Raw genomic sequence first — 15989 nt, forward strand, 5'->3', positions numbered from 1 at the left:
TACTCGTAACTCATCAAAGTTTATTATGGCAATTAATTATACAAACATACCAGCGATCGCTCATCCAGTACAGAAGTACTCGAACCAGTAGAGTCCATTAGTGATTTCTCTGTATAAATAACTTATGAGAAGCAAGCACAACTGGTCAGGGACTGACAGGGCTGACTGAGCATCTCATCGCACGCACCCTATGATGGCACGCAGGCCGGGCGGGGCGGGGCGGGGTGGGGCGGGAGGGGCAGGCACCAGAAGGTCGAGTTTCCTCTTTGGCCCCCAGCACCCCAGGCCCACCAGGTGCTGGGTACTCGGGTAATGGACAATTCAAGGCACACATGACTTCCTAACAGATAGCAGCTCCAGAGTCTGCCCTTGAGACCTGGTTCACATCTGGTAACGACCAAGGTAATGCTTCATTCATCACAACCCCCTTTGGTCTATTGTCATTTTTTATTACCGAACTGGGTGCTGAAAGCCCCAGTGTGGTGGGGCCTGTGTGTGGCTCAGAGTCATAGTCCCTGCCCTTTACATTCTGAAGATAAGAGAGATGCAAAGAAATGACTCCGACATAGTGATGGTGTTTTACAAAGCACCACAGGGGAAGTAACTGTTAGGGCATCTTTTGATGTCCGTCTTAGGAGGGCTTTAGGGGGTCGTGAAGAGTTACAGGAGAGAGTCAAAGGAAGGGAGGGGGCTGCCATGGATGAGATTCAAGGCACTAAAGGAGTGGACAGGAGGGGGCTGAGCCACAGAAGTCAACCAGAAGCAGGGAGATCCCAGACAAGAGAGGTGGCCAGGGAGGCAACCTGGCCTTCTGCTCCTAAATGAGCCCCTGATGTGATCACAGTCTCCTGGACCAGAACTGCCCCCTCTCCTGCAGCCATAGGGTCCAAGGCAGCCCCTGGATTCTCCAACCAGGGCCAGCAAGGTCTGGGATCCGCCTCCACAATCCTCGGCCTGCTCCCTGCATGGGCACTGCTGCTGCTGTTCAAACGGCAGCACAAAGTACAAGCTGACCTGACATCAGTCTGTCAGAGTCCTGTTATGGCTTTATGTGATGTGAAAATCACTCATTGTTTTGCCTAACTCTGTTCTCTCCCCCTGATCCAACTCTGACATGGAACGTGCGGTGGGCCATCCTTGAATGCACCAAGAGACACAGAGAACTGCCTCTTTTAGAGTGGGCACCGTGGTTGCACTTGCTAAATCCCAGAGAAGAGGGAGGGGGTGAGCAGGGGCCAGCCAGCCCCTCGCTGAGATAACTCCGCACTGGGTTCAGGCATCCGTGAGTCTGTGCAGTCACCAGGAGATGTCCACAGGTGCGGGCACACGGGGAGGACTGAACTTCCTGCCTGGCGAGCACCAGGAGAGCTACAGCCAGCCATGGAAGCCAGGTCCTCCTTTCCCCTGGGAGGCCCGCAGGCCCTGGGACCGCCTGGTGTGGCCAAGCCAGTCACAGTGCCTGGTCAGCCGGTGCGCTCCCAGTTGGGTCCCCTCAGGCTCCCGGGCGCAACATGAGTCCACGTGGAGCCAACTCCACTTCCAATTTAGCCTCGAATCTCAGCAAGGGGTGGGCTGAAGGCTGTGGTACAGGTGGGAGTAGGGAAGGGCTGAGGGCCAGGACTGTGCCTAATAGCCAGGCCAGGTGGGACCCTGAGGCGGGGGGAACCCATAGGGAGGAGCGGGCCCAGGGGGGTAGGGGGGCTGGAGGGGGCCTGAGGGCTGGGGCTGTGTGGGGTATGGAGGTTTTCCTCCTGTTGAGAGGTAGGGGGGCTGCTGAGGATAACCAGGACTGGGGGCCCGGCCCCCCACCACAGGGTACCCGGGCCCAGAGGCACCAGTGGGGGCCACAGGATAGCCCGGCCGGGGCGGCACGCTCCTCTGCGGGGACCAGGAGTAGCCTGAAGGGGTCCTGGTTCCCGGCTGGGCTGCGGCGTACGGGGGCCCCAAAGGCCCACTGTAGGAAAACGAAGGCTGGGACACCACGGGGAACGGAGCTGGCGGGAGCGCTCCATGGGCGGTGGGGCCCACGGGCATGCCTGGAGAGGGGCTGTAGGGCAAAGGGTAGGGAGGGACCACTGAGGGCTGTGGAGGCTGTGGCTGAGCGTCTTCAGCTGGCGGGGGCGTCGTCTGGGGGCCAGGGTGCAGTGGCGGGGGAGGGCGCGGAGGAGGGGTGTCCCTGGCCGGCTCCAGGGAGGCCCTGGGCTTTTTCATCACATCCTGGAGCTTCTCCACGCGAACCCGGCGCAGATGGGACAGTGTTCTCATGGAGGAGAAATTCTCCAGGAACGTGTCCAGGGGCACCTCGCCCTCCAGGAACTTCTCAGCCATGGCCTGGAAGACACAAGCTCCAGTGGCATCAGGTCTGCCGGGATGGAGGCCACCTGAATACCGCTGGGTCAGAGGTCAGCTGCAGCCCCCATCCCCACCCCAGCCAGGCCTTCTTTGTCCCTTGCTTTGGGAATTTCTCTCTACGGCTCTTCTCACTGGTGATATATTATTACACAAGCATGTGTTTAATTTATCCTGTCTCCCCCACCAAGATGTCAGCTCCCGGAGGGTGGGGACCACCTGTCACAGCCACTGCTGTTCCCCACCCCACCATCATGCCAGGCTCATGCCAGATGCTAAATTGGGTGTTGAATGACCAGGTGAACACTGGCTCCCTGGTCACTAGCACAACCCAGCCCAGGCAGGGCTGAGGGGCTTGGCAGAGGGCAAAGAGATGTGGAGAGAGCCAGTCTGCCCATAGAAAGTGAAGATGGGCCCAGAAGGAAGCAAGAGAGAGCTGCCAGGAGAGGGGAGGGGTTGGCGGCCTGGCTTCAGCCCTCGAGGGTACCTGCTCACTGCCTTCCCCCTCCAGGCCTGCAGCTGCCCCACGGCTGTGCCATCCATCCGTTTCCGCTTCAACTAGTGAGACTGGGTTCCCGTTCCCCGCATCCAAAAGGGCCTCCACGGGGACTACAGGTGGAGGGACCTTTCACCTCTGCCATCTACTAGAGCCCGGTCCTGCGCCCTGCAGACGCGGGTACTCAGGACAAGAGCTCCTGTTCGTGAGGAGCGGGACCCCCGGCTTCTCCCCTCTCCTGGGGCTGCCTGCTCTCTTCTGCTGCCCTCTGGCCTCTCTTCACTCTCTGTGTGCAGACCGGCTCTGGGTGGAAGGCGCTGCCAGGCCCCACAGCCCCTGGCTAGGCTGCGCTAGTGGCCATGGAGCCGGTGTCCACCCAGTCAGCGTTCATCTGCTGCAGGGGCCGACTCTGCAAGGAAGACCGGGTGTCAACAGCTGCCTCACCTCGGACTCTTCTTCAATCTTCATGCTTTCAATCTGCAGAAGGTCCAACAAGGTCCCTAGCTGCAGTGCTGAGGAGAACTTCTCTGGAAGGGAGGGCAGAAAGGTTAACATTTCAAAAGTGCCTCTTGATGCTGTGAGAGAGGCCGAGGTTTCGGCAAGGGTCCTGGAGAGTCTGATGTGCCAGGGACCCTGCCTCTGCCCTGGGGTCTCAGCAGAACTCCCTTCTGTCGGTTCCCTCTGGTCAGCTTCCTGAGCTGACAGGAGCTCAGTGAACAGACCCTGGCTCCCTGGATCCCCAGCTCCCCATGCTGGCTGGAAAAGCAAGAGGCCTCAGGCTCTGCCCACCCAGCCTAATCTGCCCAGGGGGTTACTTTGAGCATCAAGTCCTCCACCTTGAGGACCAGATGCCCCTCACCTCCTCAGACAGCAGGCTGGGACACAGAAAGCCCAGACCAGGCTCTCCAGATTCAAATCCCAGCTCCACCTCTATGTAGCCATGGAGCCCTGGCCAAGCTCCGGCATCTCTCTGAGTCTCACTCCTCTCATCTACGGCACGAGAACAATGACAGGACCTACCCTTAGATGGCTGCTAAAGCACTTAGCCAGGCTGGGGATGTGGTAACCTGCAGTAACTGCTGGCCCCTTCCTGTCCTGGGGAGGGAGAGGGAATCTGTTTTTCTAGGAGATTCCAGCAGCTCCCCTAGCTCCATGGGGAACAGGGACCCTGAGTGAAGAGATGGACCCTGAGTGAAGAGAGGCACCCCTGGTGCACATTCCCGGGGCTGGCCGCCTACCCAGCTTCGCCTTCTGCTCCTGGTACCGCTCCACCAGCTTCCGGAGCTCCTGGTACTTGTCTGAGAGGTTTGAGCGGCTGATCTCCAGTGGACCCTGGAACTCCAGGTTCCGTTCGGCCAGGCTGCGGTTGGTGGCCAGCGCCATCTCCCGCTCCAGCTGCAGATCCTGGACCTACAGGACAAGACACCTCACCATGAGACCTGCCACTCAGCTCCCGGTGGGCTGGGCCAGGGGCTCCTGGGACCTGTTGCTTACAGAGGGGAAGCCAGGCAACACTCAGCCCCTAGTTAGAGTCAGATGGCATGTTAAGTGCATACTAAGTCGCTTCAGTCGCGTCCCACTCTGTGTGACACTGTGGACTGTAGCTGGCCAGGCTCCTCTGTTCATGGGATTCTCCAGGCCACTCCAAGGGAGTGGGTTGCCATGCCCTTCTCTAGGGGATCTTCCCAACCCAAGGATCAAACCTATGTCTCTTAAGTCTCCTGTATTGGCAGGCCGATTCTTTACCACTAGTGCCCCCTGGGAAGCCCAGAGTCAGATGGACCTGGGTTCAAACTCTGAGCAAAGCACTCTGACCCAGATGCCCCACAAAACCTTAACCCAACAGCCTCTGTGGCAGAGGCACGTGGGGAGCTGGCACTGAGGGACATGTGACGAGCTGAGGAGCCTGCTGTGGGCTGTGTGGAGCTCCAGGGAGGGGGCAGGGAGAGTCAGAGGCTTCCTAGGAAGGAAGGGACTAAAAGAACCAACGACTCACACCCAGGATTCAGAGGCAAGAGACCTCCTCTGAGACGCACTAACGAAAGGCCAGAACACAGGCTGGACACACAAGGAGGCCCCCAAATAAAGTTAGTCTGAGGAGTGGGAAAGCCAGGGCCAGCCTGAGACGCCGATTCCAGACAGACCTGCCCTGACTCCTCCACGTGTGTGTCCTGCAGAGAAGCTACGCAGATGAGCTAACAGGGGGCCCCCTGGAGAACTGGAGGGGAGTCCTCAGGTGAGCCCCTGCACAAGCCTGGCTGAAACCACGTCCCCAGGCTGAGTGGCGCTCTTCCCCTCAGCGAGGTCCCTTGTGGTCACCAGCCCGTGAGGTGGCAGCCTCAGAAACCCTTCCCAGACCCGCTCTGACCTGAAGCCCCATCCATTTATCAGGGAGAGGAGGGTGGAGAAACAGACCCACAGCCCTGCAGGAGCAGGGACTACACACCAGCATGTCACCAGGGTGACTACACGCCACTCTGAGCCCCAGCTGGGTTCAGGGCGCAGCTCGGCAAGACTGGCTTCCCTCAGGAACCACTGAGCAGCTTCTCCACCATGGTGTGCACATGGCGAGCCCCGCCTGACTGGCTCGACCCCGAGCAGACGCAGGAAGCCGTGGCCGTCCTAGAGGAGGGGGTTTCGGGGGGCCTGGAGCCCTGTGCTCTGGGGTGGGCTGGGAGCTTGCCCTTTGAGCTCCAGACTGGAAAGAGGACTGCCATGGCTACCAGAAATTGTGGGGCCTGGCCATGGCCTCCCGGGTCTGCCCCCTCACCTGGCTGTCACAAATACCCTCTGGAGTGGCTCAGCAAGGGCTCTGACTCAGGACGCCCGCACTGTGGGGTTCCAATCTCATTTTCATCAGCCGTGAAAGCTTTCCTTCTCTTATGTGGCAGACCCAGAGGGGTGCCTGAAGTGCCCGGCTCAGCTGCCCCTTAAGGGGCCCCAGATCTCCCCAGATGTGTCCTCTTTATATCACCACTGCCTTTTCCCTGGGTTTTAGCCAGTAAATCTATGCTGGACACTTTCCCCTAAACCTGGTCCTACCTGTTTCTGGCCCCTCTCCCCAGAGCCTCCCCCAAATCTTTTTCCATCAGGAGTTCACAATGAAGCCCTTGACCCCCATTATAAGAGGTCAATAAGACAGTTCAAGCACCCCACCCAGAAGACCCCAGAACACACACAGTTCCACAGGGACGGCGGTCCCCTGCTCTTTTCTCCAAGCAACGTCCACAGCCCAAACTCAGTGAGCTCCTATCCCTCCTCGAATCCCACAGCGATGTTCATGTCTCACAGCCCATGGGAGGAACCCTGTCCACAGGGTCTCATGAGTCTACAGATCTCATTCTTCACTTCCCCGCGATCCCGTGAGTGTTCTTCCCTTCCGAGAATTCAAATCAATTAGTCAGGCACAGCTGCATGTCACAAACTCAACTTGCCTTTTGCCCACGAGGCTGTTTCTGCTGACATTTTCTGTGATTCTGTGCTTCGTCACACCTCCCATTATGTAATTTGGCCTGTTTCTACGAAGTTCTGTGCCCTTGAAAACAGGCCTTGGCGTTCCTGTCACACTGTGCTCGTGGCAGACTGGAAAAGCACTTGGTGTTTAACACGTGAAGACAGGGGATGAAGGCCGGCATCGAGTTAGCTTAGAGCTGGGCCCTGGCTGAGCCCACAGACTCTCTCTCTCTAGGAGGCAGCCTTGGAGTTTAACCAAGACCAGCCTCGCTCTGGGTGGCTGGACGTACCACATCTGGGCCCCGGGCCTCTCCTCACACCCTGCCCTGCACCCCGTGCCCTAGAGCCTTGGCGAAGGCTGCTCTTGCAGGCAGAGGGGTGGTGGGGCAGCCGGAGCACCGGCAAGGAAGGAGCCAGGAGCAGGTCTGGCTGCACAGCCCCTCACAGAGGGAAGAGGTCTGCAGAGGCAGAGGCAGGAGAAGTTGGATGGCTAGGCTTCCCTTTTCTGGGGTCAGACACTGTGAATATACAGAAGAGACAAACGGCATGGTTCATCAGCAAAGACAGAAGCACATGCCAAAGGTCGATCAATGATCTCGCCGAAATGTCCGTGTCTCCCAACCATCAGGGGCAGGAGGCGACGGCGTGCGGACTGCGGCCACTCAAGGCATGGCCACGGGCACGGCCCGCTCTGCAGCCACATCTGGTCAACTGACCTCTTTGACCTTGCAGGGGAGTCACAGGGTCAAGGCGAAGGGAAGGCGCCCTTTATAAAATGTAAAGCTCTGTACTTTCAGAAGGTGGCTTATTCCCGTGAGGGTGGTGACTAGGAGCTGTAGGTGATTAGGTGTGTGTTATGACTGAAACGGATTAAACAGGAGATGAACTAATCCCAGTCCCAGAACGGCTCTCCTAGAGATGCAGGGCCAAACAAGGTTGTAGGCAAAAGGTGGCTACACGACAGACCCAGTGTTTTTAGAAATGCCTCCAAAGCCAGGATGGAGCAACAGGGTAGGGGCTCAGTGGGCACGCGGGTCCCTGAAGACACTGGGAGCCAGAGTTGGCTGGGGCCCTGGGCTCCCTGGCACTGCCCTTCCCCCTTCCCCAGAACTCCCAGAGGGCCCAGGAACCGGACTGAGACCCCAGGGGCTCCTCTGGATGGGCCCAAATCAGGGAGAAGGCCACAGAAAAGGGAAAGAGACCTGGCCCAAACTCCCAACAAGCCAGCATCCCTGAGGAGGGACCCAGTCCCATCCGCCATCTCTGGCCCCATGACAGCCTCCCCTACCTCCGGGGAGTCCTGGGCCAGTCGGTCGATGGCCTCCGGGTCGTTCTGCATCTCCTCCAGCTCCTCCAGGGTCTTGTCTTTCAGCGTTTCCATCTTTCCTGGGATCACAGAAGGACACTGAAGTGAGAGAGGGGCAGCTCGGGTGGAAGGGACCCCCGAGCCCATGTTCATCATCTGTTAAAGACTAACTGGAGTTTCCCAGCGATGCTGCCAGTCCACAGGGAGGCCCAGGGAGGGCACAGTCCAGCTACCCTGCTCATCCCCTGTTCCCAGGGAAACCAAGAAGCTGCTCCTTCACCCAAACCATGAACCGCAGGATATGCAGAGGAACTGGGTGGCCAGAGGCAAAACCACGATTCCTGGAGGTGCTAGATGAAGCTCTCCAAGAAGCAGACAGGAAAGGCGGGAGGCGGACAGGCAGGGACAGAGACTAAACTTGGCCCAAGGCCGCCTGCGAGCCCTGATGCCAGCACACGCTCTAGGAGGTGTCTATTTCTGTCTGAATAGAAGTGTCTTGCCAGCTTCGGGCGCCTCCCTGCCTGTCATGTTTAGCACAAGAACCACCTTGGGTTTGCCACAAGCATTCTCTGCAGCTCCACGTGCCACAAAACGAACCCTCATGTGCCACAAAAACGAACTGTCACATGCATGTCCTCATCAGAGAAGAACCAGAAATTGCCACCAAACTGGCCCCTGCAGGTACCAGAAGGAAAGGAAATCGACTGACCCGAACAGGATGCCTGCTTCGATGGAAGAGCTGGTTTCCGCGGCCCTCTCCCCATCACTCTGCCCAGGAGGGTGTGGATCGATGACTGTGTGACACGAGGTCACAGCCAGGCCCCAAGAGGACAGAGCTCCAGGGAGAAGAGGAAGCACTAACACACTCAGGGCTCACTTCCCTTCTGCTGACAGCATCCTCTGTTCTCATCTGTTCTCATCATTTTCAGAACGTGTTTTATAGCCCAGATTTTTCACTACAAAGGCTCTGCCAGTTTTCCTAGGATCCCGATGCTACAGAAACCCGGAGTCCCCATCGCCCCTCTGTGCTATGGCTCGGCAGGAATGATGACTGGGCTGAGGGGGCGCCGCAGAGTCCAGGCCCAGGGTTACAGCTGTGTGGCCAGAGGTGACCTCCAGTCTTGCTTCCTCATCTGGACTAGGAGGGGAAGGCATCTCCAGGGCAGCAGAAAGACGAAGGAGAAACCCATCAACGGAGACCACGTGACACCTCTGCCAGGAAGGCCCAGGTTCAGCCTTCATGCGCCAGTGTGGCTATTAAAGGTGCCCCTTTTCATGCTCCGAAGTGTCCTGGTTTAGATAACCGATTCAATGGTCACCTGACCGACAGACCTCTGTAGGGCCACCCCCACTTTCTGTTACCTACTGAGGGCTGAATGTTGCCCCCAACCTCCACGACAAGGATGCCAAGCTTTGCTGAGCACCTGAACCCCCCGGGGTTGGGGGATGCTCGCTGAGAACGCAGGAGCCACAGCTGCACCCTCAGAGCCCTGCGTCGTAGGCCAGAGTGGGGCCCGGAAATCTCCTGGAGATGTGGACGCAGCTGGTCCAAGGCCAGATTCTGAGAAAGACGACGGCTCGCTGCTGGTCATGTGCAACAGAGGCCACTAGGGACTGCACGCCGTGGTGCGAGTTTCACAACGCACCGCCTCTCCTGCTCCTGCGAGGTGGGGGCAACTGTCCCACTGGTGGGTGGGGATCAGAAAGGTTACCAGGGGCAGGGTCAGAAATCTGCACTCTGTCTACACCTCACTCTGAGACTCCCGACAAGCTTGGTCTAAAGGTTGACAGTGAGGGTCTGGGGAAGGAGCAGAACTGGGGAGGCCCCCCGTTGTGGCTGTTTAGTCACTAAGTCCGATTCTTTCGTGACCCCACGCGCTGCAGTCTGCCAGGTTCTTCTGTCCATGGGATTTCCCAGGGAAGAATACTGGAGTGGGTTGCCGTTTCTTTCTCTAGGGGATCTTCCTGACCCAGGGATTGAACCCACATCTCCCATGTCTCCTGCATTGGCAGGCGGATTCCTTACCACTGAGCCACCAGGGAAGACCACTGGGGAGGCTTCCCCCCTGCATTTATTATTCTACAAACCTAGTGAGTATGCCACGAGCGAGACGAGCAAGGGGAACGGAGCAACATTCTGCAGACCTGGAATGTCAGGGGCCTGGGCTCCGTCAGACTGATCTCGTCTGAGTCCCAGGCTCTGCCACTTGCCACTGTGGGAAATGGCTCAGTGAACTCACCCTTGGCCTCAGGTTCTTCCTCTGTAAAATGGGTCAGTGCAATGGTCAACACAGGAAAAGCGCTGGCTCGGTGTGAGACCTGGCCTAAAACAAATGCTGACAGAAGGCTCCAGTGCTGCGGAAGTTACTTATCGGTTACTAAAGCCTCCAACACAGCCCAGACTTGCAGGCCTCAGTGGCAGCTGGCCTGGCTCCACCACGAGGGGAGGGACCTGCCACATGAGGATGTCTGCTCCTTTCCAAAGTTAGAGCTGGGCACAGAGACACCCCCAGACTGAGGATGGACGCTCCAGTGTGGGCAGCTGGCTGGCTGCAGACAAACAGTGCAGTTTCTGCTGTGCCACCTGAGAGGGCCCCAGCAGGTCCAGACTCGCTCACCACGCACCCGCTCCCCGGGATGGGCCCCCACTCTCCCCCGACCACTTACCATGGGAGGTGCCCCAGTCACGCACAGTGAGACCACATTCAAGGCGGCACAGCTTCAAGAGCTGATGGCACACTTTTCGGTCTCAGGACACCTGTCACTCATAACACTATGGAGACCTCAAAGAGTTCTCGTTTATATGGATCTTAGCTATTGATAAATATCAAAATTAAAAGTAAGGGATTCTTAAAACACAAGAACACGAAAGCATACACACACTTGCCGTCAGAAGGATGTTGTGTCGTGAACCCTCTGAAAACTTCCCTGTGTATTCATTCAAGAAAGAAAGGAAAAAGGAAAATAATGCCCTAGGTTACAAAAACCACTCTGACCTCATGGACAGCCTGACAGGGTTCTCAGAGATCCCCTGGAACACACTTTGAGAACCACTGGCCTTAGATGTTAGGTGCATAGACTCAGAAGCCAGACTGCCTAGGTTTGAAGCTCATTTCTGCCACTTACTAGGTGTGTTATTTAATCTCACTGTGCCCGTTTCTCCAGCTGTAAAACAGCAGTGCCTGGCACACTGTAGCACTACATAAGTCTTTGTTGTCACCAGGATGCCCATAACCTCATTACACAGTGAGTCTCGCTATTATCCAACCTCAGAGATGAGGCTCAGAGAGGTGTCCAGGGTCACCAGGCCTGGAGGGGGCAGTACCTGAATCAGTCCAAGACTCTTCTCACCATCTGCAGCAGCATCGCCGGGGGTCCCTGCTGAAAGCCAGAGTCCCAAGTTCCCTAGACCCAGAGCTTCAGCATCTCCACGATTTATTCATTCTTTCTTTCTTCCCCCCTTCCTTCCTTTCTCTCCCTTCCTTCCCTTCTTCCCAGTTTTACTGAGATATAAGTCACATATAGCACTGTGTAAGTTAAAGGTGTAGAATATAATGATTTGACTCACATCATGAGACAATGACCATAATTTTAGGGAACATCCATCATTAACTACAGGTAACAAAATTAAAGAAAGGAAAAAACGTGTGTGTGTGTGTGTGATGAGAACTCTCGGGACTTTCCTTCTTAACGACTTTCAAATGTAACATATGGTGTTAATTACACTTGTCTCTATAAATTGCATTTTTATAAGTAAAACTTATAAACTGTTATCAATTATATTTATCATGATATCTTTATCATCCCTATCGATTATCTACCCTATAATGGAAGTTTGTACCTTTTGATGGTCCTCCTCCAATTCCTCTCCCCCACTCCCCACCCCCGTCTCTAGTAACCAGTAACCTGATCTCTTTTTCTAAGTTTATTTGTATATTTGTTCTTTTGAAGTGTGATTGACCTACAACCTTGTTAACTCCTGGTATATAACACAGTGATTTGCTTCCATACATTTCAAAATGACCACCAGGACAAGTTTGGTTACGCTCAGTCACCCTACAAAGATAGCAGTTATTGACTGTACTCTCCACACTGTACACCTGACCCGCGTGACTCCTTTATTTTGCAGCTGCAAGTGTGTACCTCTTGGTTCTCCCTCACCCCACCGCACCCCTGCCTGTTTGTTCTCTGTATCTATGACTCTGTTTTTGTTAGGCTATGCTTGTTCATTTGTTATTTAGTGAAATCATAGAGCATCTGGCTTTCCCCTGCCTTGACTTCCCTCACTTAGCATAAACGACTAATTTAATGACGTTTTCAGGGGGCTCAATCTTCCTGTGCTGTTTCTGCCGAGTGTCTACCAAGCCTCCACATGCACTGCTCTCCGGGTGCTGACGGCCTGGCTCATGCAGGCATGGAAGGGGGGCTGGCATGTGAGAACAGGGTTCTTTCCCTCCGGGATTTAACTCTGGGTGTGCAGCCCCGTGACACTGAGCATCACCGAGTGAGGCCACTGCAGCGTCCAGACCAACCAGCAGAACGTGGGTGTGCGGTCTGGAGAGGACAGCCCCAGTGCCGTGGCCTCCGCAGGCCGATCCATAAGACGGGCACACCCGCCACACCGCCAGGCTTCAAGCAAGCCAGGAGACTCACCCTGCATGCAGGCTGGGTGTTGGGGGGTGGGGGGCTGAGGGGGTCCTGGGGGCTCATCACGAGCAAGAGGCGCTGACGCTAGACCCCCTGTAGCCCCCCGAGAGGCCTGGCTTCCTTAATGGGTTTCACCAGCCACTTTCCCTCCGCTACCCTTCTCCCCAAAATGGAAATGTTTTGATTAGAAGAAAGTCACTAAAACAAAATCTTTCTAAAACTTTCAAGTTATTTTACAACATTCTCATCTCTTTTTCTATTGGGGCTGCCCAAAGGGTAGTGCAGCCGCCTCTGTGCATCAGGTGTGCACGTCCATCCTTTGTGAATTTGTAGTGTATGCGGGTGATCGCGGGTGATCGCGGGTGAGTCTGTGACAGCAAAGCGGCCAAGTCTTCCCCCAGCGCTTGAAAGTTCAAGGTCACACAAAGGGGGCCTGATGTTGCTAAAACCTGTATGAGACTGCTGCTTCCACTAGGAAGAGGGACAGCAGCAAGGATGTAACTTGTCATCAAAGTTTGGTAAAAAGTCACTGCAGATATTGAGCAAGAAAGGAGACTTTCTTGTGTTAAATAAAGAAAAAAAAAATCCTAGGAATAGAATTACCATGATGTGCTGTGCTAAGTCACTTCAGTGATACTGGACTCTTTGTGACCCTATGGACTGTAGTCTGCCAGGCTCCTCTGTCCATGGGATTCTCTAGGCAAGAATACGGCGGTGGGTTGCCATTTCCTCCTCCAGGGGATCTTCCCAACCCAGGAATCAAACTCACGTCTCTTCTGTCTCCTGCACTGGCAGGCAGGTTCTTTACCACTAGCGCCACCTGGAAGCCCATATGACCCAACAACTCCTCTACTGGGCATATACCCTGAGAAAACCATAACTGAAAGAGCCGTATGTACCCCAACGTTTTGTCGCAGCACTATTTACAATAGCTAGGACATGCAAGCAACCTAGATATCCACTGACGGATGGATAAAGACATTATGGTACATATATATTACTGAATATTACTCAGTCATATAAAAGAACACATTTGAGTCAGTCCTAATGAGGTGGATGAACCTAGAGCATGTTACATGGAGTGAAGTAAGTCAGAAAAACCAGTATCATATATTAATGGAAATATATGGAATCTAGAAAGATGGAACCTACTAGCAGGGTAGCAATGGAGATGCAGACATAGAGAACAGATTTGTGGATACAGTGGAGGGAAGGAGAGGGTGGGATGAACTCAGAGAGTAGCATGAAAACGTATAAATTACTGTATGTAAAACACATAGCCAGGGGAAATTTGCTGGATGATACAGGGAGCTCAAATCAGGTGGCCGGTGATGACCTAGAGGGATGGGATGGGGTCAGGTGGGAAATGGGAGGGCGGTTCAAGAGGGAGGGGTTATTCATCTTGATGTATGAGTATCTATGGCTGATTCATGTTGATATATGGCAGAAACCAACACAATATTGTAAAGCAATTATCCTCCAATTAAATTTTTTTTTAAAAAAATAAAAAGCATAAAAACTAAAAAAAAAAAAAAAAAGAATGGTGGCTGATTTAGAAAAAAAAGCAAATGAGTACCCCAGGGGATTCCAGGGTGTGTCCGTCTTTGCCACTACACACGGCCCCCCAGAACTGCCTCCCCCTCCAACCGCCGTCCAAACGAGGACCTTCCTCTGCCATCTGAAGTCCCACACCTGGCTCTGTTTAATGGCTTTAAACTCCTGTGGCAAAAACCCGACACATCTATCTACCTGGTGACCTGGACAATCACATGTCTTTTAGGCAGTGAGAACTCACCCCCAAAGTGGGCAAGGAATTGAAACATACAGCTCTCCTAATTAAACCGTCTCTCCCTGGATCAGGCCCCCTGGCTGGGGAAAAGGATTCCATTCTGTGTGGGGAACATGCTGGTATGTGCTCAACCTGGCATTCATCCACCCTCTTGTGATGACTCTCTGCCATTCCCTGATTGGGAAAGATTTGTTGTTGTTGCTACTGTTCAGTTGCTAAGTCGTGTCCGACTCTTTTCGACCCCATGGACCGAAGCATGCCAGGCTCCTCTGTCTTCCACTACCTCCCGGAGTTTGCTCAAATTCAAGTCCACTGAGTCGGTGATGCTATTCAACCATCTCAGCCTCTGCCATCCCCTTCTCCTTTTGCTTTCAATCCTTCCCAGCATATCAGGGTCTTTTCCTATGAGTCAGTTCTTCACATCAGGTGGAGTTTCAGTAACAGTCCTTCCAAAGAATATTCAGGATAAGGAAATGGCTACTCTCAAAGACAAGAGAAAGACCATCTCAGTCCCACGGTCATACAAAGCCTCTCTTGTGTCAATTCTCTTTCATTGTAGACTTCAAAGCATGCATTTTTGAAATGCCTCAAGAACTTCAGGTATGAAACAGCTCCATTTCATGCAGGTCATGAGAATAAACCCTCGAGGTCAGCCTGCAATTCTGATGTTCTCCACACTACCAGAAGTAGATCTCTTTCATGTAGCAAGTTTTCAGGTGAAATGTACTTGGCCACAGTGGGATGTGGGCTACAGTGCTTTTCTTCTTAATCCACCTTCTCTGGTTTCTAACTCAAAGTGAAAGTGAAAGTGAAGTCACTCAGTCGTGTCCGACTCTTTGTGACCCCGTTGGACTGTAGCCCACCAAGCTCCTCTGTCCATGGGATTCTCCAGGCAAGAATACTGGAGTGGGTTGCCATTTCCTTCTCCAGGGGATCTTCCCGACCCAGGGATCAAACCCAAGTCTGCCGCATTGCAGGCAGAAGCTTTAACCTCTGAGCCACCAGGGCCTGAGCCACCAGGGAATCCCTCAACGTCCCTCTCAATTCTATCATGCCCATTTCACAGATGGTGAAACTGAGGTAGAATGGCATGTAACCTTTCGACCTGATGCACTGTAGCCCATCAGGCTTCTCTGTCCATGGAATTCTCCAAGCAAGAATACTGGAGTGGGTAACCATTTCCTCCTCCAGGGGATCTTCCCGATCCAGGGATCGAACCTGGGTCTCCTGTATTGCAGGTGGATTCTTTACAGTTTGAGCCACCAGGGAAGCCCTTTAGAGACAAGAGAGGGGACGCCAGACGTAGAAGCCCTGACCTGGCTGGCTGCTCCTTGCACCAGGCTCTGCTCACCCAGTTGCCTCTGCTCATACTGCCCCACAAGGCGCTGCTGGCCCGTGTAAGAGCCCCAGGTCCCCATCTCCTCTGGATGAGGTCTGCTCAGGATCCCACGATCAAATGTGTCCCACTCAATTTTCCTCCCTTGTCAAAGGGACGCTAATGGTTCCATGGCTCCCTTCTTCTGAAATCAAAGCCCTTTGCAAACTCTCCCATTAATTTATATAAACTGTCTAGTAAGTAAAGTGAACTCAGGGCATGATTACCCCTATTTCAGAGATGAAAGCCAGAGACAAACAGGGTACTGCGCAAGGTCCCGTAAACGGCTGTATTGCCCAAGTTCCTACAAATTGTTACCACAGGCCAGAGTCCCATCCTATCCTGGTATTCTGACTTCACAAGTGACACAGAGGAGAGATGAGGGTAGTGTTTAGTTATAACGTTATCTGAGCTGCAGAGATTACAAGCCCAGGCAAGCCGCTGAACACCTTGGCCCTCCCCAGTCCCTGCCTCCCGGGTAGAGGTGGCTCACAAAGATGCCCGCTGACCTGAGGAGTGGGCAAGTTCCACCTTACAAGATTTACTGAGGCATCGCCCACCCCTGCAAGTTAAT

At 54.4% G+C, this 15989-nt stretch overlaps 1 protein-coding gene across 2 annotated transcripts in view; it reads right to left on the reverse strand.

Annotated features, from left to right (window-relative positions):
- The window catches only part of VPS37C (VPS37C subunit of ESCRT-I), a 30364-nt gene continuing 14375 nt past the window's right edge, over positions 1 to 15989 (reverse strand). For both annotated transcript variants that reach the window (XM_019955130.2, XM_019955131.2), the window contains exons 2-5: positions 7587 to 7684; positions 4084 to 4255; positions 3290 to 3372; positions 1 to 2331 (exon numbers count right to left, since the gene is read on the reverse strand). In XM_019955130.2, coding sequence (XP_019810689.2) covers positions 1627 to 2331; positions 3290 to 3372; positions 4084 to 4255; positions 7587 to 7679 — 1053 coding nt within the window. In that variant the 5' untranslated portion in view covers positions 7680 to 7684 and the 3' untranslated portion in view covers positions 1 to 1626. The remainder of the gene's footprint in view (positions 2332 to 3289; positions 3373 to 4083; positions 4256 to 7586; positions 7685 to 15989) is intronic.

Source organism: Bos indicus, chromosome 29 (assembly GCF_029378745.1).
Source record: "Bos indicus isolate NIAB-ARS_2022 breed Sahiwal x Tharparkar chromosome 29, NIAB-ARS_B.indTharparkar_mat_pri_1.0, whole genome shotgun sequence".
In the NCBI taxonomy this organism is placed as follows: Eukaryota; Metazoa; Chordata; class Mammalia; order Artiodactyla; family Bovidae; genus Bos; species Bos indicus.